Source organism: Nicotiana sylvestris, chromosome 2 (assembly GCF_000393655.2).
Source record: "Nicotiana sylvestris chromosome 2, ASM39365v2, whole genome shotgun sequence".
In the NCBI taxonomy this organism is placed as follows: domain Eukaryota; kingdom Viridiplantae; phylum Streptophyta; class Magnoliopsida; order Solanales; family Solanaceae; genus Nicotiana; species Nicotiana sylvestris.
In genome coordinates this window covers 75898115-75923918 of record NC_091058.1, presented here as the reverse complement: position 1 = coordinate 75923918, position 25804 = coordinate 75898115, and the positions used below count along the sequence as shown (strand labels likewise).

The following is a 25804-nucleotide window of genomic DNA, read 5'->3' as shown; positions in this document are numbered from 1 at the left end:
TGAGCTCAGTACAATAAGCCCACCTTGGCCATTCGCCGCATGGGGAATGGATGTCATTGGTTCGATTGAGCCCACTGCTTTAAATGGGCACATGTTTATTCTAGTGGCCATCGATTACTTCACAAAATGGGTAGAGGCTGCACCTTACAAAGTTATAACCAAGAAAGTCGTTGCAGACTTTGTCAAAGATTGTATTGTTTACCGATTCGGAGTTCCCGAGTCTATTATCACTGATAATGCAGCCAATCTCAACAGTGATCTGATGAAAGCGATGTGTGAAACTTTTAAAATCAATCACAAGAATTCCACAGCCTATAGACCTTAGATAAATGGAGCCGTAGAAGTCGCCAACAAAAACATCAAAAAGATACTAAGGAAAATGGTAGAGAACCACAAACAATGGCACGAGAAGCTATCCTCCGCTTTGTTGGGATACCATACTACATTTCGCACATCAATCGGGGCAACTCCTTACATGTTGGTTTACGGTACCGAAGCTATCATCCTAGCCAAGGTAGAGATTCCTTCTTAATCATACAGAAAGCTGAACTCAGCGATAAAGAATGGATAAGGAGTTGCTATAAACAATTGGCCCTTATAGATGGAAAAAGAATGAACGCAGTATGTCACGGTCAGCTTTACCAGAACATAATTTCTAGAGCTTTCAACAAAAGGGTCAAACCAAGACAATTTGGACCAGGACAGCTGGTACTGAAAAAGATCTTCCCACACCAAGATGACGCCAAAGGGAAATTCTCTCCCAACTGGCAAGGTCCTTACATGGTTCATAGGGTGCTAACAGGAGGTGCACTCGTACTTACAGAAATGGACGGAGAAATCTGGCCAAAACCAATCAATTCAGACACAGTCAAGAGATATTATGCTTAGACTATTTACATTTCCTTATCTGATATAATTGAACTACGCTTGACCTGATTCCCGTTTAAGAGGGGATACGAAGGAAGCCCTATGGGTTCGGTCATATCATAATAAAATTTCCATTTCTCCCAAGATCAGAAACTAAGCAAAATTTTGAGGAGGACCCTCAAAATTCTGGAGCAAGTCCAGCCGACGCCAACATATGTCATACGGTCAGAAATCGGTTAAGAAACTAAGGATTCTCAAAATTCCAAAGAAGATTCAACAAGTCTTGCTACTCGCAAATGATTGAGAATCACCTACCAAACTGGGGCAGAATTGAGGAGGACCCTCAAAATTCTAGCATGAGAAAGCTGCAATGTCTCTGAAATATGTTACAATCACTAGTTCATCCAAAACTACTTGATATTTCAATATGTTTCTATAATAACTCTATTTTATCAATAATTGAATATTTCCAAAAAAAACTCTATTTTTCGTAACAGTAAGGTGTTACCTAGGGAAACTAAAATGAGGCCTCCAGAACGGAGCAAAGCAAGGCTAGCGAACAAAGGCATGAACCAACCTCCCCCTTTTACAATTTTTCTTTGAGCGCAGGCACATCTAGCGTAGCGATAGCATTCACAAACATGTAATACACATAACAAGATCACTATCAATCAGTCCATCAGACACCGAATATATCTCCAGCTAAGAAATATGCTACTCTTATTTGCTACTCGTTCTTTGCATGGAACTAAGCCCTATCCCGCAAATTTGCACGAGGCTAATCCCTGTCTCCATATTCGCATGAGGCTAATCCCCACCTCCATATTTGCATAAGGCTAATCCCTACCTCCATATCTGCATGAGGCTAATCCCTGCCCCCATATCTGCATGAGTCTAATCCCTGCCTCCATATATACATAAGACTAATCCCTGCATCCCTACTTTCACAAGGCTAATCTCTGCCTCCATATCTGCACGAGGCTAATCCATGCCTCTATATTTGCCCGAGGTTAATCCCTGCCTCCATATTTGCACGAGGCTAATCCCTGCCTCCATACTTGCATGGGGCTAATCCCTGCATCCATATTTGCATGAGGCTAATCCCTGCCTCCATATTTGCATGAGGCTAATTCTTGCCTCCATATCTGCATGAGGCTAATCCCTGCCTCCATATCTGCATGAGGCTAATCCTTGCCTCCCTATCTGCACGAGGCTAATCCCTACCTCCATATTTGTATGAGGTTAATCCATGCCTCCATATTTGCATAAGGCTAATCCCTGCCTCCACATTCGCATGGGACTAAGCATTGTCCCCCTTTCATAAATATCGTTCTATTCTGGTACTATCTATTTGCTTTTCAATCGAGCTAAGCTTTACTCTTCATTTCACAAAACTAAGCCTTGTCTTGTTAACATCATATTATTGTATCTCATGGGCTGAAATTTTACCAATCTATCCAAAGGTGTCATAGTCTAAAAGGCATCATCCTTAGAGACGGAAGACATCATCCCATGGACTGTGGATCTCTCAAATTTGCATATCATTATTCAAAGGCGTCATGGTTCGGAGGCACCATATTCATCGCCCGAGAGCATCATTGCATGTCCTACGAATCCCTCACTAAACAATTCATGGCCCAAGACATCATGGTCTGAGGACGTCATCCTTAACCGTCCGAAGACAACTTTCATGGTCCAAAAGGAATCTGCATCATGTTTAAATTTTCGCACAAGTGCATGTTTGTAGCATCTCTTTATCTGAAAGTGAATAATAAGCAACCGCTATCCTAGCAATAGCGACCTCGCTCCAGTACTTTCAACTATCTCAAACTTGATTGTTCACCATAACCACTCCTGCGTCCATTCCAAAATCTCGTGTCCGTTCTTGTAATGACTTCATCGGTATGTTCAACCAATGAATCCAAAACTACACATGGCCTGATTCCTGTAAAATCAGGGATGTGTAGGGAGCTCAAAGACCAGAGTCCGGCCTCTATCTTTCAAAACGTCACGTCCGGTCAAAATTGGCCATCATTTCTTTACTCGAGAACTCTTTCATCCTTCCCGGGTAAAGAGGGGCAGTTGTTGATACCCAATTGTTTCCATAATATTTTTTAAACTATACCTAGGCATCAATTAGTATTTTTTAATATAATTTCTGCATTTTAAAATATTTAAATTAATTTATCCTAGCATTTATTCTATAAAACAATCACTAATTGCATCACAAATAGTTTTATAATAATTTTTGTGGCTTAATTTTATCTTTTACATTTGTACTAAGTTTCAATTATTGCATAAATAGCCATATTTTTATTTTTAGGAGGTAATTGCAATTACTTTACAATTATAGCCTATGCATGCATTATTGCAATATTTTACCATGAAATAGCCTTTTACATTTTTAAAATATTAAGTAATTATTATAAAATACTTTCAAGCATGAAAATCATTTTTACAACACATTCGTTATTTTTAAAAATTATTTTATCAATTAAATAAGTATTTAACAAATGACCCTCTTATTTTCGGATTTAGCCTAATTACCTAGTCCAATTTCAATCCCAATTCAATTAAACTAGGCCCAAAATCTACCCAGCCTAAACCCCTTATCTACCCGACCCAGCTCTTGTTAGATCCTGGTTTCAGGCTATTTAGCTTGATCTTAAGTAAGATCTTTCTCATTTTTCGTCTTGGATCCGTGGTTTCCTAAGTCTGTGCATGTCTTTGTTGCTTTTCCAAAAAATCCTAATTTTTATCCTTTGATCTTCTCATATTTGTCCATATCTGAGATGAATCGAGTTTATTTCACATGTTTTCATGAAAGTCTTATGGTTTTTAATCGATTCTCCATTTTTCCTGTAGACTATGGTTTACTGAACTCACTCTTTTAAAAACTTTCCAATTTTTGAGTGTTTAGTTGTGATTCTTAAGTGTTTCTGACTGATTCGTGTTAATATTGTTTGGACCCTAGTCGATTTATGCTAAAGCCCTAATTTCTTTTATTTTTGCTTCAATTCTGAATCTTTCCGTGTTACTGGCTACATTGTTTAGTCTGTGTTTTGACTCTCATGATTTTCCTTAGTTTAGTTCAGTATCTGGTGACTTCTACCCTAGTTCATCTCTACTAGGGTTACTTAGTCAAACTCTTGGCTAATTTATGTGTATTTATGAAGTTTTGTTCAACCTACTCATCTATTTATGGAAAACTGATATTTTTCCCTCTCTTTAAACCAGTATTATTTTGAATTTCGATTTACTGATTTGCTTGGTTGAAAATTATGTGCTGATTCTTGATTTATTCCTTTGTTTACAACTTTAATTATTCTTATTACCTTATTGTCTGTAATGTTATTGATTCTTCACGATTATTTTCTTAATTAAACTTCTGTTTATTCACCTCTTTACTTAGGTCTGATTTTTGATTTTCTTTCCTTAAGTGACTCATATCCTTTAACCATTGGGTACTTGTCCTTAATTGAAGGAAGACTATGCTAATTCCGTGTGTGATTGATTTTGTAATTTCCCTGATTGCTGAATTATGATTTCTTTACCTTATTCTGCTCCACTCCTAAACTACTATATATATATATATTCTCCTTTACTCCTCACTTATGGACAAGAACATTAGTTTATCAACACTCGCACACTCTCAAAAGCTCTCTATTCTCTCCTGTTACTTGCAATTCTCACTAACCTAGCCGACTGTAAGCCAAGTCTAGCTATTTGCACCATCTCTGATCTATACTCTGTATTCTCTTCTTAACTAGTATGTCCTAATTCAATTCAAATTCCAAAACTATGTGTTTCTTTGTTGTTTCAGTTCATTAGTTGTGACTTCAATTCCTGTTTATTATTTTACTATCATGTTGCTCAATGTGTAACCATCATGCCGAGATCATACTGTCTAATTACTGTCTTACTTATCATGTTGGAGTTTGTTCTGTTAGAAGCTATGACTAGGTTATTTACCCACAAGGATCTGTTTACTGTTTAGCATTCCCAATCCTGCCTTGTGATAATTGCATGCATCTTGTTTGCTCATTAGCATGTCCAAGCTACATTGCTCGTTTACTGTCTCACCCAGCATGTCTAAATTCTGCTTAGTATTTCTAAACTATGAATGTTTTATGAAGTACTTGCCTAGTTTGTTCATCTAAGTCTTGCCTACTCTACTTTACTAATGAGATCTTGCTAAGTCATCTAGCCCTTCAAAGTACTCTAGTTGTGTGTCCAAGGTTTATGTGTTCTCAACATGTCTTTGGTGTAATCTTTGTAACTAACTTGTCAATTCTACAACTGCTTGAGAAGTTTGTGCATCTGTTTGCTTATACACTAGGGTGTATTCTATGTGTCCCCAACCCCTCTCTCCATGTGTGGAAATTGTTTGCCCCAAAATGTTTCTGAAGCTGTTTGTTTTGTGACTTGCATTCTGATTTAAAAAAAAATGTTTTTCATGCTTTTCTCAAACTGTTTTACCACCCAAATTAATACTGGTTTCAGAAAATCTCTTCACCTTTAAGTGCATTCTCTATATTGTTCATTAAAACTTTTCTTTCCAAAATTATGCACTCTCACTTACTCTTAGATTATTAAGTCCTGCCCCTCTATTATGTGTACTGCTTAGAGACCCTTGAAATCTCTCTGGACTCTGGCATATCAGGGCTTGCTCTTCCACTGCACATAAATCAGTCCTTATTTGAGAAAGGTTTGGGTGTGAGCACTACCCGGGATCCTTGAGGTCCTTAGGGAACTCTAACGCACTTAGACACGAAATTGGCTATGAAACTTTGGGCATTTGAGACTACTGAAGGCCTGGTACACCAGGATTTGCTTTGGGCCTACTTCAGGCTCCCTATAGCTTAATTTATATTTATGTAATTTATTCAATCATAGGTATGTAATAATTAATTGTAAAAAGATATTGGGGTGACTAGTAAAAAGGGAGGGTAGTTGTATACTGTGGGTAAAGTTGGGTAGATATCATGCCTATAGGATTTATTTTGGTATACATGTGTTGTGTTAGATATTATGTCTATAGGGTTTGTTTTGGTTTACATGTGTTGTGTTAGACAACCTGCCTATAGGGTTTGCATTGGTTGAAATAAGTTCTGCCTACTTTACTTTACATGACTAAATACCATGCCTACAGGGAATAAAATAACTAAGGTTCAATTTTCATTACGACATATATTCAAATTTGTCTCTTTAGAAATCATGCCTATAGGATTCAAAATCAGCTTTATTTATAGAAATCATGCCTATAGGATCTAAAATCAGTTTTAATTAGAAATCATGCCTATTATAACGACCAGACCGGTCGTTTTGAGGTTTAGCGCCTTCTTCGACGGTTTTAGGCCATGAGCAGCTTCACTTCGGGCATTATGACTTGTATGCATGGTCAGAACTGAATTTCGGGAAGTTCGTAATTGATTTGGAAAGAAAATTCTCAATTCGAAAGCTTTAAGGTGAAAGAATGAAATAAGATTGGATTTTTGAGTAAACGACCTTGAAATCGGAATTCGAAGGTTCTAATAGGTTCGTATGATGATTTCAGACTTGGGCATATGTACGGATCGGGTTTTGGAAGACCCGGGAATGTTTCGGCACCTATTGTGGAAGTTGGCATTTTTGAAAAAAATTCATAAGTTTGGGTTGAAGTGCATTTCAGTGTTATCGATGTCTGTTTGGAATTTCGAGTCTGGGAATAGCTCGTATGGTGATTCTGGTATTGGGAGCGCAATTGGAAGTGAATTCGGAGATCCGTGGGTTTTTTTGGAGTCATTTGGCTAAAGATAGGAATTTGAAAGTTTTTGAGGAGTTTGACCGGAAGTGAACTTTTTGATATCGGGGTCGGATTCTGATTTTGGAAGTTGGAGTAGGTCCGTAATGTCGAATGTGACTTGTGTGCAAAATTTGAGGTCAATCGGACATGATTTGATATGTTTCAGCATCGAATATAGACGTTTGAAATTTTAAAGTTCATTAAGCTTGGATTGGAGTGTGATTAATGGTTTTAGCGTTGTTTTATGTGATTTGAAGCCTTGACTAAGTCTGTGATACGTTTTGAGACTTGTTGATATGCTCGAACGGGGTCCCGAGGGGCTCGGGTGAGTTTCGGGGTGGTTTTGGACAATTTCTAGACTATTTTTAGCTGCTGGTTTTTTGCTACAGCAGTGTGCTATGCGATCGCGGGGAATTGGCTGCGATCGCAATGAGTAAAATGGGAGAAAATGGCCAGTGATTCGCGATCGCGGAAGGGCTTTCGCGATCGCGTAGAGTAAAGTTTCTGCTGCGCTGACCCGACTTTGGAAGCTTGTATCTCGCAATATATAAGGAATTTGGAGATGATCCAAAATCAAAAGTTGTAGACCTTTGTGTCTAGCTTTCAAAAAATCAAACCATTTGGCATTTGGAGTTGTTTAAGAAAAGTTATGAGAGGTACACTACAGCCCATCCGGGAAGAGTTTGGAAATCGCGAAGAAGCAATTTGTGTTGCACAAGGCTAAATTTGGAAGCTTATATCTTGTAATCTATAAGGAATTGGTAGATGAGAAAAGCATAAAAGTTGTAGTACTTGGAGTCTTGTTGTTAAAAAAGTTAAACCATTTACAATTTGGAATTTTGTACAAAAAGTTATGGCCATTATACTCGAGACTATCTGGAAGAGCTGGGCATTGGTTCTTCGCGATCGCGAAGAATTTTCCGCGATCGCGAAAGGCAAATTTGGGATGATAAATGTTGTGATTCGTGATTGCAAAGCATTTTCTACGATCGCAAAGAGTAAATACCTGGGCAGAAGCTATATTCATGATTCTATTGTTATATTCATCTTTTATTTCAGATTTAAATGGAAGAAATCAAGATTTTTGTAAAACTTTTCAAGAACGAAAATTCAAGATTTGGAGGTCAAGTTGTTATCGGAATTTGATAAAATTGGTATAGTTGAACTCGTATCTAAATGGGTTGTCGGATTTTGTGAGTCTCCTTTCTAACCTTATAAGAGGGAATTGTCCTCATAGGTGAATTAATTGAATATGTGCTCCTAATTGTGGGGGCTACGTACGCACGAGGTGACGAGAGTCCGTGCGTAGCTACTATTATGCTTATGTCCGGGTAGTTTAGGACCCAAAAAGCATGCTTTACTTGTAATAATGATAACCTTATTGACAGTTTAAATTGCTTTAATTGCATCGAAGTGGTAAATGATTTTCTAAATGAGTTAAACTTCATTTTCTCGGCTTGTAAAAATGAAATTGACAATTCCTTGAATAATTGTCTCCCTGATGAATTTTTGATTAACTGTTTGAATGTGTGTTTCTATGTGTACCTGCATCGCATGTATGATTCGCGAGCAGGGTGATTGTTTATTTATATTTGATCGCGTCGCATGTATGATTCACGAGCAAGGTAATAGATGTATCTATGGTTTGCGCCGTTCAACCCTCGGCAGTGCACATTTTACATTTATGTTGGATCGGGCCGTACGACCTCGGCATGATATGCACATGCTTATATTGCTTGCCGGAGAATTATAAATGTTGATACTTGCCTTTCCTGGCCAGAGACAAAAAGATAAAGATAATGAAAAGTAAATCTTTGGAAATCCTTTATTATTTAAGAAGTTGTTTACCTGCTTTACAGCATTATGACTTTATTCTTGCTTTATGAAATCCATGATTTTTTCACATTTTTACTATATTATCATTTGACCACTAGTAAGTGTCGAAGTCGACCTCTCGTCTCTACTTCTTCGAGATTAGACGGGATACTCACTAGGTACATGTTGTTTTCGTACTCATACTACACTTGTTGTGCATTTTTGTTGCACAAGTTCACGTGTGGCTAGTGGCTTAGTGGCATAGCGGCATGGTTGATACGGAGACTTAGGTGAGCTGCATTATTCGAGACGACCCGCATCCAGCAGAGTCTCCTTCAGAGTATTGTACTGTATTTTTATTTTTGTCCACTTTGTATTCCAGACAGTTACTATGTTTTATTTCATTCCCTAGTAAATGCTCATGCACTCGTGATAACGGGTTCTGGGATGACTATGGGGTATCTTGTCTTTACTTCTTCAAACTATATTTAATTTTAAATGACTACCTTTTAATAGTAAAATTGAACGAAAAATCATAGTTTTCAAATTATTAAAATGAGAATTTAATTAAGTATTTATGGTTGGCTTCCCTGACAGTGGTGTTCGGCGCCATCACGATCCTTAGTGGATTTCGGGTCGCGACAATATGGTATCAGAGCACTAGGTTCACTTAGGTCTCACGAGTCATGAGCGAGTCTAGTAGAGTCTTGCGAATTGGTACGGAGACATCTATACTTATCTTCGAGAGGCTACAGGGTTGTTAGGAGCATTTCCCTTCTTGATTCCTCATCGTGCGATTTGATTCCCTTGAGTCTTATGCCTTCATTTCCTTTTCATTCAATCTTATGTGACATGAAGCGATGGTTCTAAATCAAAAATTAAGGAATTATAATGGTACTATAGATGTGGTGCGTGATGTTTCCTCCTTCGTATTTGACTGAGCAGCGAAGGATGAGGAAGGGCATGTGGGAAGTGTCTTGTGGTGATTAAACTCCTAGAAGGCTAAGTGTGAGAAATATAAGTCGACTAGTTTCTTAAAGGAGTGAGTTTGACCAAAGTGGGAGAGTGGCAGAGTAGCATATGGGTTAAGTGGCAGGATAACTACACACCTTGAGGGAAAGTTTAGAGTGAATTGGGATTCACGATGGTCAATGACTGGGCCTACGAGCTCGATTTGAAATATTGGCTATCATACAACGGGAAATAGGGTGCATCAAAAAGGAGTTGCTTGATATGAAGAAGGATACAACATGACTTTGGATTGGAATGTCTTATTGCACCTCTAGTTAATGTCCATAAGGAGTGAATGGACTTGTGCAGCTAGTGAGTGAGCATGGGCTCAGGATGGGTTACTGATTTCGTAGTAGTTGGGCAGTGCAGCTTCATTGGGAGATGTCGGCATGTAATTTCTACAGGAGGGTTATCTCCTGTGAGCAGGTCAGCGGTCACGTGGTTGGCAAAGTTCTACGAAAGATTTTACTGGCTATCCACTAAGAGGTCGAATATGTGGATGTTGCTAGAGATTCAGAGTGTTCATGAAATGCTAACGGAAGAATTTCGAGGAATCGGGTGGTTTGATTGCGCAAGGTCATCTCAATAAGAGATAAAGAATCTTGGTGAGTTCTAGAGTTGTGTAATAGTGTCTTCAAGCAAAGTGGGAGAGTCCCACCACCTACGGTTGGATTGCATGGTCGTCTATTGGTGAGATTTCTTGATTTTAGCATATTGGTAGGCTGTTTCAGCTAAGGGAATAGAGTATAAGTGGTAATTTGAGCAAAGAAATTTTTAACGGTGTGCTATGGTTGGCCTTATTGACCCATGTTCAGACTTGGGGGAAGGTTCAGATTAATGTTTTGTACAGATACGGGTTTCAAGGAAAGTGATTCGGTCGGGTGCTTCATCGAGAGGGTGTTCATGTGCTAGAAGATTCATGGAGTTGATTATATTCGGAACCAAGTCAGAGTGAGTGGCTCTCAACAATGGTCCTAGGGAATTCAAAGGATTTAAAAAAATGTGGTGCCTAAGGATTCAAGACCGCAGTATGGTTAAGAATCGAGCTTTTGTAACAGCTTATGATAAGAGGCTCAGAATGTTCTATGATGTTTTTGACTTGCAGTGTTGCATTGGGAGGAGTTATCATAAGACTTTGGATTTGTAAAGGAGTTATCAGAATGGGTGGATCAGCAGAAAATGCGAATGTACGTGCAAGGGGTGTATGAAACGATTCATAGGTTTGGAGACAGGGTGTTCTCGTGGAATGGAGTCACTTAATGTGAGTGCAGATTTAGGTTGGCGATGTAAGGTATGGATCTATTATTATCTCTAAGGAAAGTTAAGGATGAACTAGAAGAATATAGATTGGTTAGCCATAGTTGAATCGGCATAGTGATGGCGATGCATGTGGGGATCGACAGCCGCCGTAATTGATTATATTTGGAAGTATTCAAGTATTATGGCTTGTATGTGTAGGCGGATCCCGTAAGGGCTATGGTGGCTTAGACCACTACTTAGAGATTTGCATATTCTACGATTATGAGAATTCACTTGTGTGTTGCTATGGTTCTCCTGAAGTGAGTTAAGTGAAAAAATTTTATATGATGAAATATTAATCTATTAGTGGGTTCGGGGTTATGATGAAAATCGTTTTCTATCGTATATGGGCATGTTGGGTGCAATGAGTGGTATAGAATTTGAAGTGAGGGTCAAGGTTATGATTCGGTGTTGACAAGGATGTCACGAGCTCGGATGAGCAGGAAAGGAGTTTGGATGTTTAAAGTAAGTTGGTATTGTCCTCAACGTAACCTGAGAAATGTGTTTTGTGAAAAAGGCTTTGCATCCTAGTTAAGGATTCTTGATCACTTTTCAGCATTAGTACGACCGGTGGTTTGGATGTACAGACTTGTTATCTGTTACGAAAGGTCATAGGAGCGTGCCCCACGAGAAAGTTGTATAAGTGTGGCATGTAGTCACTTGATTGATTGAAGAATTAAACCAAGTATGAAGATTGTGGTGATATCGTTAATTTGAGAATTTATGCTTGGTGGGAACTCAGCTTATTTGGTTGTGGACTGTGGAGGATTACTCCGGTTATGATGGTTGTTCTTGTGTGCTATGAAAAAAAAGGGTCATTATGGACCTTTAAAAGGTTATTAGCCTAGTTCAAGGTGATCGGAATCAGCTTGAGGTATGTGGATGCATTTAAATGTGAATATGGGCTCTATATCATGCCAGATATGTTCAATTTAACAATGCGCTCCTTATGGAAGAGTAGTCGAGGTGTTATTTCGTCGTCAGCTATTTCATGTAATGATATATTGTGCCATGTGAATTGTGAGACAGTTTGGTAAATATCTTATGTGTTGAGGTTCTGCATAGAGATGATGTTATATGAGCAGGATATCTCTTGAGATTCAGATTGTATATCGCACCCCAGTTGTGCTTGAGTTTTGTAGCTTATGGCGTTATATGTCTCCCCAGGGATGGTATTATGCACTTAGTGTTCTTGTGACCGATATTCGGTATTTTGTTGTAATGAGCAATTTAGCTCGATGTATATCTCCTTATGTGAATTCAATGTGTGGATCGGGTGGCACGCCGACATGGGTATGTTATTTGGATCGGGTTGCACGCCGCAAGAGTGTGATGTTGAGTACAGTTTTCTATATGCTATATTTGTGTACCTTGTTTCCTATTTTATAAGGAAAGTCCATATTAGTGCGTGAGTTGAGTAGTCCCTTCCAGAGTTCATTTTCCTTTTTTCACGCTCGAGTTCATAGCCTATTGGCACATTGTAGCATCATATGAGACTTTTGATCATGTTCGGGGTGGCTTATTGTCTAAGCAGTTCATACTGGGTGAGACGAGATCATTGGATTTAGGATCAGTGCAATCTGATTATATGAAGTATATTAAGAAGAAAGGACCATTACTTGGTTTAGAATGAGGTGACGGTTCTTGTCAGGAGTATAGACTCAATGTTTTGTTGACTCAGCAGTTGGTTATAAGTTTCTACACACCTCTTCCATCGTGGCAGTGTTGCAAGAGTTGGAACAAGACTTATATGTGTCATGAGGTGTGTTGTGAGCGTCAGATTAGTAGAATTTCGGCGGTTATTATCAGAGGATATTATTATGGTCATGTGGGTTATGCAATGCATAGTGTGGATTCAACAAAGGTATTCAATCATGTATGGGTGCCTCGTGTGGTGATTGATACGGTGTTCGTATGTTGGAAGCATGCCTGGTAGAGAATTCCGGATGTTGAAATTTGGCTCTAAGGCTTATTTGCCTAAATGAAAGAGAATATCTTCATATTTGATCGAGCTAATGTGCTCAACTGAGTTGTGGTAGCACGGGTAGGTACACGAGGTGTTAAACAGTGATTTCGAACAACTCCTACACAGTTCTTAGCACGTTCGAGGACGAACGTATGTTTAAGTGGGAGAGAATGTAACGACCCGAACGGTCGTTTTGAGCTTTAGCGCGTTCTACGGCGGTTTGAGGCCATAAGCAGCTTCACTTCAGGCATTATGACTTGTACGCATGGTCGGAATTGAATTTCGGGAAGTTCGTAGTTGATTTTGAAAGACAATTCTCAATTCGGAAGCTTTAAGGTGAAAGAATGGACTAAGATTGTATTTTTGAGTAAACAACCTCAGAATTGGGATTCGGAGGTTCCAACAGGTTAGTATAATGATTTCACACTTGGGCGTATGTCCGGATCGGGTTTTAGAACACCCGGGAATGTTTCGGCACCTATTGTGGAAGTTGGAATTTTTGAAAGAATTTCATAAGTTTGGGTTGAAGTGCATTTCAGTGTTATCGATGTCCATTTGGATTTCTGAGTCTGGGAATAGCTCCGTATGGTGATTCTTGTATTGGTAGCATGATCGGAAGTGAAATCGGAGGTCCGTGTGTCATTTTAGAGTCATTTGGCTAAAGATAGAAATTTGAAGGTTTTTGAAGAGTTTGACCGAAAGTCAACTTTTTGATATCGGGGTTGGATTCCGATTTTGGAAGTTGGAGTAGGTCCGTAATGTCGAATATGACTTGTGTGCAAAATTTGAGGTCAATCGGATGTGATTTGATAGGTTTCGGCATCAAATATAGAAGTTTGAAATTCTAAAGTTCATTAAGCTTGGATTGGAGTGTGATTCATGGCTTTAGCGTTGTTTGATGTGATTTGAGGCCTCGACTAAGTCCGTGATACATTTTGAGACTTGTTGGTATGTTCGGACAGGGTCCCGAGGGGATCGGGTGAGTTTTGGGGTAGTTTCAGGCCATTTCTAGACCATTTTAGCTGCTGGGTTTTGGCTACAGCAGTGTGCTACACGATCGCGGGGAATTGACCGCGATCACGATGAGTAAAATGGGAGAAAATGGCCAGTGATTCGCGATCACGGAAGGGCTTTCGCGATTGCGTAGAGGAAAGTTTCTGTTGCACTGACCCGACTTTGTAAGCTTCTATCTCGCAATCTATAAGGAATTTGGAGATGAACCAAAAACAAAAGTTGTAGCCATTTTGGTCTAGTTTTTAGAAACGCAAACCATTTGGTGTTTGGAGTTGTATAAGAAAGGTTATAAGAGGTACACTACAGCCTATCTGGGAAGAGTTTGGAAATCGCGAAGAAGAAATTTGTGTTGCACAGGGCTAACTTTAGAAGCTTATATCTTGTAATCTATAAGGAACTGGTAGATGGGAAAAGCATGAAAGTTTTAGTCCTTGGAGTCGAATTTTCAAAAAGTTAAACCATTTGGAATTTGGAATTTTGTACAAAACGTTATGGCCATTATACTAGAGACTGTCTGGAAGAGCTGGGCATTTATTCTTCGCGATCGCAGAAGGCAAATTTTGGGCTGAGAAATGTTGTGCTTCATGATTGCAAAGCATTTTCTGCGATCGCAAAGAGTAAATACCTGGGCAGAAGCTATATTTCGAGGTTTCAGCCATTTTTATCATATTTGGAGCTATGGAGCTCGGATTTATGCGATTTTTGATGCGATTTTCACCATATTGATTGGGGTAAGTGTTCTATATCCGAATGTAATTATACTTCATGATTATATGGTTATATTCATCTTTTATTTCAGATTTAAATGGAAGAAATCAATATTTTTGTAAAACTTTTCAAAAACAAAAATTCAAGATTTGGAGGTCAAGTCGTTATCGGAATTTGATAAAATTGGTATGGTTGAACTCGTATCGAAATGGGTTGTCGGATTTTGTGATTCTCCTTTCTAACCTTGTAAAAGGGATTTGTCCCCATAGGTGAATTAATTTAACATATGCTCCTAATTGTGGGGGCTACATACGCACGAGGTGACGAGAGTCCGTGCGTAGCTACTATTATGCTTATGTCCGGGTAGTTTAGGACCCAAAAAGCATGATTTACTTGTAATAATGATAACCTTATTGACAATTTAAATTGCTTTAATTCCATTAAAGTGATAAATGATTTTCTAAAAGAGTTAAACTTCGTTTTCTCGGCTTGTAAAAGAGAAATTGACACTTCCTTGAATAATTGTCTCCCTGATGAAGTTTTGATTGACTGTTTGAATGTGTGTTTCTATGTGTACCTACTGTAGACATATAAAATTTATTGAGTCTAGTCCATACAAAATTTGGATTAATTCAATTGGGTTGAATAATTAATTTGGGCTTTACAAATTAAATAAGTCTATTTTATTATTTTCAGGCCCAAAGTGCATTTCATCTTAAGGCCCAGACTCATTCCATATGACATGTCATATCCAGTCAAACTCTAGGCCAATAGGGTGACGTCATTTGTTAAATAATATGGCAATCCAAGTCAAAAAGCAAGAACCAACCACAAGTCGCCAAGTGGCTAAAATGACATGGGCCAATCAGAATCAAGCAAGAGTGTTCTTATGTAGCTTGACTGTCCATCCTCTACAACTATAAATAGAGGGGTCACATAACTCTCAGGGGGACATTCAGAGTTGGAGAAGAACACTCCGCAATTGGTGAAGGCATCCACAAACATAGAGATCAATCAACAAGTTCTAAGTTCTTCGACAAAGGCGTGATCAACGGAGTTCTTCCCGGAGATCAACTGGTAACAACAAAGTGTTGCTCGATGTTCTTGGCGATTATATACATCACAAGGAGGTCCGCATCACCCTACATTCAAGAAAGATTCTTCTCAAGCCCTCGAATCACGGAGAATTTTAGAGAGGAGAATCAAGGGATATATAGAATTGTACTCACAAACATTTATCAATAAAATCTCTTTTTCTTTATATTATTTTTTGTTGCAGTTTATTTTTAGTCTTATGAAAATTTGTTGCGAACAAATTTTGGCACGCCCGGTGGGACCAATTCTGCCCTTCACTCCTTCTTGCAAGTTGAAAACTACAAGCTTCATATCTACTACTACAATGGCCTTCTGCAAGTGTGATGGTTCATGCAAAGATGCTACTGTTGCCTCATCCGCTGAGCTCGGTCATGTTGACCCAATCACTCGAAGCAAGTTCAAGACTAGTGGCTTGGATGGATCCGAATACTTCGCCTCCTTGGAGATGGAAAAGAAAAGTAGATCTCATATGACGTTTGCAACCGCAATCTCTGGGGACAACACCCCATTCTTGATGTTTGACCAACTTTCTCAAACAGCCTCAAACCTTGGTGGATTTGAGGATTTGGTGGATTCGCTAGTTTCAACAAAAGTCAATGCCTTGATGACTGACGCAACTAATGTGGACGTAGAGTTTTCCATGATGGAACAGACTATAGAGGTCTTGAAGAAATCTGTTGAAGACAAAGACCTTCAAATCGCTCAACTCATGAACAAATGGAGGCCTACACACCTGGAGAGTCGAACCAAGTCCCTCCTCGTTCACCTGTCTTCACCTCCCAGAAAACAGTTGTTGAGGAATCATTTGCAAAGTTAAACATTCAAAAGGAAAAGCAATCTACTTCAGTTGCGGCGTCATCTGTCCAACACTTGCAAGACATGATAACAAACATCATCAGAGCTTAATATGGCAGACCATCGCAAAGTTCGTTGTACTACTCTAAGCCTTATACTAAGAGGATTGATTGTTTAACCATGCCAACCAATTATCAGCCACCAAAGCAGCATCAATTTGATGGCAAAGGGAACCTAAGGCAATATATTGCCCACTTTGTCGAGACTTGTAGCAATGCGAGAACGCATGGTGACCTTTTGGTAAAACAATTTGTTCGTTCTCTAAAAGGAAACGCATTTGACTGGTATATTGACTTGGAGCCTGATTCTATTGATAGTTGGGAGCAACTTGAGAAGGAATTCCTCAACCGTTTTTACAGTACCCGAAGAACTGTAAGCATGATAGAGTTGACAGGCACCAAGCAAAGGAAGGACGAGCCCGTGGTGGATTACATTAATCGTTGGAAGGTGTTAAGTTTGGACTTCAAAGATCGCCTTTCAGAAATATCTTCTACGGAGATATGCATTCAAGGAATGCACTGGGGCCTTTTGTACATCCTACAAGGGATCAAACTGCGAACTTTTGAAGAACTTGCAATACGAGCGCACGACATGGAGTTAAGCATCGCAAGTCATGGAAAGGCATATCCATTTTCTGATCAAAAGGAGTTCAAGAAAAATGTTGCATCAATGAACCAAACCAAAGAATCAATGGTGGTGAAAGCAACTTCTGTGAAGGTCACTACTAAGCAAAAAGTGAAGGAGGATAAGACCCCGAGTCAATATCCCAAAGAGGAGAAGCGTCGTCCCACCTTGAAGGAATTAGAGGCGAAGGTTTATCCATTTCTAGATTCAGACGTACCCACAATCCTTGATGAACTCCTGGACAAGAAAGTCATTGATCTCCCTGAATCAAAAAGGCCAGAGAAAATTGGCAAAGTTGGCGATCCAAAATACTGCAAGTTTCATCGCATCATTAGCCACCCTACAGAGAAATGCTTCGTCTTAAAGGAGAAAATTATAGCTCTTGTAAGTGAAGGAAAAATCATCACAGACATGGATGAAACAGCAGAAGCAAATCATGCAAGTATCGCGATCAAGGAAAAGAAGTGTTAAAAATTGCATAACGTGTCAAGCACCGCCTTCCTACAAGTTGAAAGTTTTGAGCCCGTTGAAGTTGATCTTCCAAGAAAAACTCTTGAAGGTTCACTAGAGCCAGACAATCACTCCAAAGACAAAGACGATGAGGGTTGGATTCTAGTCACTCACAAGAAGCGAAAACATTAGGCAGTTTTGAGACTACGAATTCCTAATTCAAGAGCAATGATGAGCAATGCAGATAGGATACAATCACCATGAAATATCAAATCTTATACTAGCAAGAAGATTAACAGTGCCTTATCACTGAAGTTCAAAAAGCCCATCATATTGCATGAATTCTTTCCGGGAAAATTCCTTCATGGAGGTCACGTTAGTGCAACTCATGTAGTTTCTAGTACTGACGAACAAAGGAAAGCAACGATGAGCTTGCTCCAATGAAAACACATGAACATCATGATGACGGAAAAGTTGTCACATTTTGTGCAACAATTTCATTCACAGATGATGACTTGCTACTGGGGTCTAAGCCACATAACAGACCTTTTTTTGTTGTAGGGTCTATTCGGGAACAACATCTCAATCACATACTTATTGATGATGGTTCGGATGTCAACATCATGCCAAAGATGGTGCTAAAAAAGCTTGGGATCCCTATCGATGAGCTATCCAAAAGTAACCTAACAATCCAAGGTTTCAACCAAGGAGGACAACGAGCCATAGGTATAATCTGTGTAGGATTATCCATTGGTGAGATGAATTCAAACACCCTGATTCACGTCATAGATGCTAAAACATCATACAACTTGTTGCTTGGACGTCCTTCGATTCATGAGAATGGGGTGGTATCATCTACTTTGCATCAATGTCTGAAGTACAGAAGAGATGGTGAGATGGTCAAAATTGATGCAGACATCAAGCCTTTCACTGAGACGGGGTCATACTTTGCAGACACAAAATTCTACCTATATTCTTGTGAACTGAAAGTGGAGAAACCATCATCAGATGACAAAGCTGGTGTTAAGTCAGAAGAGGAAAATGAGGCTCAATGGACTACCACCAAGCTGCCTAAGAAGGGAACATAAGAAGTCTCCATTAAGATATCATCATCTGGTGAAATACAGACAAAGACTGAGGAGTATCTGGTTTTTTGCTATGTTCCAAGTGGGCGTCGAAAGAAAGGGCAACTTTTACTACAGGAATGTACCCCAAAGAAGAAAATGAGTCACAAAGATATCCAATATTTGAAGGAGCATATGACTATCCCAATTGCACAAATCCCATCCGTGACGGGTGAGTCTGTTAAAGGCAATCTTCAAGCTAATAAAATAAAAGGGCACTATGATCCTAAGGCCTTCATACTGCTTGAAAAGTATGGTTATGATTCCTCCAATCCATCACAACTAGGAGAACTCAAAGACGAAGTCACTGGTGAAAAGATGAATGGGCTCAACGAGTCCCAAATGAAGTTGAGAAAGCAAGGGCACTACGTCGCCACTCCAAAGTTTGGGTTGGGGTTCAGTTTGGCAGAGCCTCTTCGAATTTCATCTTAGAGAAGCAAAAAGATAGATTCATCACAATACTCCTTGGTAGAGGAGATGAAGGAAGTTAAGGGCAAGAAAATAAAACAACGGGCTTCAGTATTTGATCGCATTGGAGGCTCAACCCCTTCGGTCTCGGTGTTTGAAAGGCAAAGCCACGAAGGTGAACGTGTATCTTCCAAACATGTAAAAGAAGTTTCCACTACCTCAAAGACCTCTGTCTTTTATCACCTAGGGACCACAAGGAAGTCTCCATCTAGAAAGATATTGTCAAAATACAAGGAGTAAGTCCATGAGGAGCGGGATCATTTTGAAGTTGTTGCTGACAAAGAAATCTATAGTGTTTTCCCATCACGTATGAAGAGGAAGTCTATTTTGTCGATATCCACAGATAGTCCACTGAAGGTGCAAAAAAGAACCATTGTTTACACTTGCCAGCCTCATAAAGAAGCAAAGAAAGAGAAAGAAGCCATGCTGACCATCCAAGGAAGTTAAAGAGAAAAGTTAGACATTGTGGAAACATCCTATCACATAACTGTGGAAGATATCCCATGCCTTAACGTCGATGATGAAGTACATGAGGCTCCCCCTCAACTAGAAGATGGCGGGCAATCAACTGTGGATGAGCTTAAGGAACTCAATTTAGGTACTCCGAAAGATCCACGCCTCACCTTCATTAGTGCACTACTTACGCCTCAAGATGAGGAGGAATACTCCAAGTTGTTGACTGAGTACAAGGATGTCTTCGCTTGGTCGTATAGAGAAATGTTTGGTCTTAGTCCTAAGGTAGTTGTTCATCATTTAGGGATCAAAAGTGGAGCACGCCCTGTGAAGCAGTCACAACGCATGTTTTGACCCGAGCTTGTATCCCAAATTGAAGTCGAAGTCAACAAGCTCATCGAGGCAGGATTTATTTGAGAGGTGAAGTATCCATCATGGATATCGAATATTGTACCTGTCAAGAAGAAGAATGGTCAAATACGCATTTGTGTTGACTTTCGAAACCTAAACAAGGCATGCCCAAAAGATGACTTCCCGTTACCAATTATTGAACTCATGGTTGATGCTACAATAGGGCATGAAGCTATGTCATTCATGCATGGGTCCTTTGGATACAATCAAATCAGAATGTCTCCAAAAGATGAAGAGTGTACTGCTTTCCGGACTCTAAAAGGGATATATTGCTACAAAGTGATGCCCTTCGGTTTGAAGAATGCTAGTACAACCTACCAACACGTGATGCAAAACATCTTTGATGACATGCTTCATAAGAGGGTTGAATGCTACGTCGATGACTTAGTGGTGAAGACGAAGAGTAGGAGTTACCACCTTGAAGACCTTCGAATTGTTTTTGAAAGGTTAAGACAATTCGACCTGAAGATGAATCCACTCAAGTGTGCATTTGGAGTTACCTCAGGAAAGTTTCTTGGCTTCATTGTGCATCATCATGGAATTGAAGTTGATCCTGCAAAGATTGACGCCATTCAGAAAATTCCCAAGCCAAAGAACATGAGGGAGCTTCAAAGTCTCCAAGGAAACTTAGCATTCATTCGAAGGTTCATCTCTAATCTAGCCGGACGGTGTCAACCCTTCAATCATCTATTGAGGAATGATATCCCTTTTCATTGGGATCAGTCATGTCAAAATGCTTTTTAAAGCATCAAAACATACTTGCTGAATCCACTTGTGTTAGGGGCTCCAATGCTTGGGAAGCCATTGATACTCTTCATTGCGGCACAGGAACGTTCATGTGGAGCACTGCTTGCTCAAGAGAATAAGGAAGGAAAGGAATAAGCCTTGTACTACCTTAGTCGAACTCTGATAGGAGCTGAGTTGAACTATACGCCTGTTGAGAAAATATGCTTAGCGTTACTTTATGCAATAAAGAAGCTAAGGCATTATTTTGAAGCATACACCATCAAACTCATCTCTCGAGCAGATCCCGTGAAGTTTGTGATGACTCGACTTGTTCTTTCTGGACGCCTATCAAGATGGTCCATATTGTTTAACCAATATGAGATCACATACATACCTCAAAAAGTTGTGAAAGGACAAGCACTAGCCAATTTTCTGGCTGATCACCCTCTTCCAGTAGAATAAGAGCTTTCGGATGAGTTTCCAGATGAAGATGTTTTGTTCATCGAAGAATCGCCACCATGGACAATGTTCTTTGATGGATCTGCACGTCGTAATGGTGCGGGGGTAGATGTTGTGTTGATCTCTCCAGAAAGAGTCTTGCCATTCTCTTTTGTTTTAGGTGAAACATGCTCCAACAATGCTGCAGAGTACCAAGCTTTGATCATCGGTCTCGAAATGGCATTAGAAATGAAGATTCTACAGTTGGGGAGTTACGAGGTAAAGAAGGGAGATATATTGTCATACCATGAATACGCTTCCGGTTTACTTGAAAAAATTGACCTAGTGTTCTTAAACCACATCCCAAGAGAAGAAAATCGCAAGGCTGATACTTTGGCTAACTTGGCCACGACGATGGCACTTGGAGAGAATGAATCAACAAAGGTATATGTGTGTCATCGATAGGTTATTCCTAGACTTCTCGATCTTCAAGTCAATGAAAGCCATCATACGTCTGTTCGAGTGATTGAAGAAGAAGATTGGAGGCAACCACTGATAGAGTACCTTGAACATGGAAATATACTTGAAGATCCGCGACAAAGAACGGACATCAAATGAAGAGCACCACGATTCATCTTCTATAAGGGGACATTGTTTCGCTGCTCTTTTGAAGGACTATTCTTGCGATGTCTTGACAAAGAAGAAGCCCGCCAAGCGATGGAGGAAGCACATTCTGGCTCATGTGGAGCATACCAATCTGGTCCCAAGCTCCATTTTCGCATCAAGAGGATGGGCTACTACTGGGCGACAATGGTAAAGGATTGCATGCAACATGCCAAAAGATTTCAAGCGTGTCCATTTCATGCCAACTACATCCACCAATCTCCAGAGCCTCTTCACCCAACTGTAGCTTCATGACCACTTCCAAAGTCATCAAAGGGACAGGTGTACATATTGGCCGCTACGGACTACTTCTCTAAATGGGCAGAAGCTGTTCCACTCAAGGATGTGAAAAAGGAAACCATTGTCGATTTTATCAAGTCATATACAATTTTTAGGTACGGAATACCAAGATACATAATCACTGGTAGTGGAATGTCATTTGACAACAAGCTCGTGAAGAGTCTATGCGAGAAGTTCAGTTTCAAACAACATAAGACTTCAATGTATAATGTACCTGCCAGCGGCCTTGCTGAAGCTTTTAACAAGACGCTTGGTAACATTTTGAAGAAAGTTGTTGCAAAGAACAAGAGAGACTGGCATAGAGAATTGGTGAAGCTTTGTGGGCATACCGGACAACCTTCAGAACTGCTACACAAGCAACTCCTTACTCATTGGTGTATGGCGTAGAAGCAGTCCTTCCGTTTGAGCAACAAATTCTATCATTGCGGATAGCAATCCAAGAAGGACTCACGTCCGAAGAGAATTCTCAACTTCATCTAGCAGAGTTAGAGGCACTGGATGAGAAAAGATTGGAAGCGCAACAAAAATTGGAATGCTATCAAGCTCAACTAGCTAGAGCCTTCAACAAGAAAGTGCGCCACAATCATTCCAAGTGGGAGACTTAGTCCTAGCTATTCGACGACCCATAATTCTCAACAACGCATAGGCGACAAGTTTACCTCAAAATGGGATGGGCCATATGTTGTGAAAGAAATCTATTCAAGTGGCACATACAAAATTGTCGATAAGGATGGTCTTAGAGTTGGTCCGATCAATGGAAAATTTCTAAAGTAGTACTTCCCATGAAAGTCACCTACACTCCTCGACATACGAGCCTAAACTGCAAGTCGTGACGCTCCCTGATGCATGAGCCTGAATTGCACGTTGCTATACTCCTGGCACGCATGAGTCTAAACTGTGTACGACAAAAAAAAGGTGTTTGCTAGGTTGAAAACCTCAAAAGAGGCGGCTTAGGCAAAAGTCAAGACAAAAAAAACTCATCCCTCTGAACTACGTTATGACTTGATCCTCTTCACCGAGGTACGTAGGCAGCTTAGAGTTTTATTCTAAGTTCAGTCGCATGATTTTTAAAAAAATAAAAGTTTGGCGTCATCGGATCATAACATTAATTTTGCCAAGTGTTGAGGCACGTATCTATAAGGAAAATAAGACGATTTGCGTTGAAATATAAAAGATGTTTTATTGCTTCAATAGTATAAAAGTGGATACATTCAAAAATGTAGAGACAAAAGGAACTAGACATTTTTCTATACAAAAGCTTAAATCATGAAGATGATCATAAACTAGGCTTTGTTGTTGACGCGTCTTAAATGCCTTTCCGTATAACGTCTCCACATTTGATGTCATTCCCGATGTATGTCTCTCGCGCTCAGTAATTGTGATGATCACTTGACCACATATATTATGGTTAGGCCTTGAGCATGATAGTTTTCTTCTCTTGTGCAATTGGGTTGAAGGTCCCACATATGAGAAGTCGTCTCTCTTGAAAAACCTTTAATCAGCATGGGAGCCGCCATTGATGAACTTTAAGACTATCAACAAATCAAGTGCAACATTTGTTAAAGGGTTGACTTTGCATCTTGTATGACACCTCAGTCTAACATCTGAACTCTTCAAGCTCCTTCGTGAGTCTGCAAAAGGAATAAACAAGAGATAAAATTTGTGAAGCATGGTACTTGAAGTTACTATATGCAAGAATGTAGAGTCAATCTCAAAATAGGACAACTCAGAGAGAATGAAGCCTTGATCTTCGGTATGGTTATATTTCTTCACATCTAAATGTCATATAATCAAGCCATTTGTGGTCTAGACACTCGTAGCCCAAGCTAGGAATTTTTCCACAGGTATGCGCAAAGTAGGAAATCGAGCTCAACGGACGTCTCGATCAAATTCGAAAAGCCACTGCAGTCCATCTAAATTTTTTTCTACCTCTAACTTTTCAGATATTGTAGCTGCATGTACCTAGTGTCAAACAACACAAACCGTTTGTGATTTGGAGGCTTCTAGTTCAAAATATGATTTTATTTCCGCCGGAACTACACGAATCAGAAAATTTACTGCTGCTAGGTGGAATTTGAGAATTTTCTATTTCCAGATAAAAATGAGTTATTCCATGAAATTAATATGTGTTGTAGTTCTCTGAGTTTACTTTCTAAAGGTGCAAACGGATTGCAATTCGGAGATTCGTAGCTTGAGATATGAAGTTTTCTACAAAAGTACGCAAACCTGGATCACAAGTCCGACAGACGTTAGGAGCAATTTCAAACTATTGTTGCAGGAAATCCAAAAGGAGTTCATACATGATATCTTCAAATGTTACATAAATTGTAGTGTTCTTTCCTATGGCACAGATGGCTTGCAATTCTGACACTTGTAGATCGAGATATGAATTTTTCCACGAGTGCGTACAAAGCTGAATAGCAAGTTTGGTAGACAGGTGGGTCAATTTGAAAATATTGCTGTGGCTAATCTGCTAGGAATACTTACATAATATCTTGAATATTTCATTATCTCTGAGTCTTCTTTCTAATGGTGTAGACGTCTTGCAATTTGGACATTCCTAGCTTGAGATATGTGCATTCCAATGATAGCATGCAGTGTTGTGAAGCTGTAATAACAGACTTGTGCATCGCCTTCAAAAGTTCATTCCGACTTGTCCCGATGGAATTTGGCCCTAAATTTTGGGTATGTCGATGTGGTGCAAGTTTTGATTCTGCAGAACTAAGCAGATTGTAATTTTGACACACCTAGGTTGAGGTACGATTTTTTTTCAATGCGAGCATGAAATGCTATGAAGTCAAAGCATAAGAGATGCGCAAAGTGCTTGTTTGCCGATGTTGGAAAGGCCTACTCCATATGTCTCTCTCGCCAAGCCACAACAAATAGGTGAGTTGTTCGCTAGCAATATTGTATCTCCTTAGGGATATTAAAGACCGCCAGTACTCTCGCAAAAACCTACAAAATAAAACTATTGTCGAAATTCTCGATGACACAACAAGAAGTTTATGTAGATATGGTACCAGTAGCACAATGCTTCAATAGCATGATGCTTTAGTTCGACTGGTGGATACGATGTTAGTGATACAAAGCTGTTAATCCCATATGATTGATTGGTGCCAATGACACAAAGCTTTGATTCAACAACAAGTACCAGTGTCAATGACGCGACGCTTCAATGCGGATGGTGAGCATTGTGAGGTGCACTTCTCCGTCAAATCTCGATGGATCATACGCTTCATGAACTTACAAAAAAGGAGTGGTGATAATCCCCATCTTCTCATGATGCATATTGGATAACTCACCATGTATATCATCTCCGAGCCTACAACAAAAAAAAGGGAGAAAAGAAGTATGTTACCCGAACAATCCTCTTGATTTCGGCGCTTGATTGATCAAAGATTTGTTACGTCTGGATCAAAAGGGATGGAGATTTGACTTTTATATATGTTGTGTATCACAGAGTCTTCTTACCAAAGGTGTAAACAACTTTTAGTTTGGATGCTCCTATCTTGAGATATGCATTTTTTTTAGCAAGAGCATGCAAAGCTAAAATGTCGAGCGCGACAGAACTTGGACCAAGTTTTGGAAGCTCACTTGGAATAGTACAATGCGAATTTAAATCCAAATTTTCGGTATGTTCTAGTTCGAGCATAGTTTCTATAGCCACAAACCTCTCATGATTGAGGTTCCTACACCAAGATATGATTTTTTTGGTTAAGTCGCGCAAAACTG

General features: G+C 39.6%; 1 protein-coding gene across 1 annotated transcript; it reads left to right on the top strand.

Annotated features, from left to right (window-relative positions):
- Positions 1-16535: 16535 nt before the first annotated feature.
- On the top strand, positions 16536-17510 carry LOC104220915 (uncharacterized). Its single transcript, XM_009771879.2, has one exon. The coding sequence runs from the start codon at positions 16536-16538 to the stop codon at positions 17508-17510; it is 975 nt and encodes a 324-aa protein (XP_009770181.2).
- The last annotated feature ends 8294 nt before the right edge of the window (positions 17511-25804 follow it).

Bases quoted from the DNA above. Each gene is read 5' to 3' on its own strand.
- LOC104220915 (XM_009771879.2), top strand. From the start codon at position 16,536: ATGCCAACCAATTATCAGCCACCAAAGCAGCATCAATTTGATGGCAAA.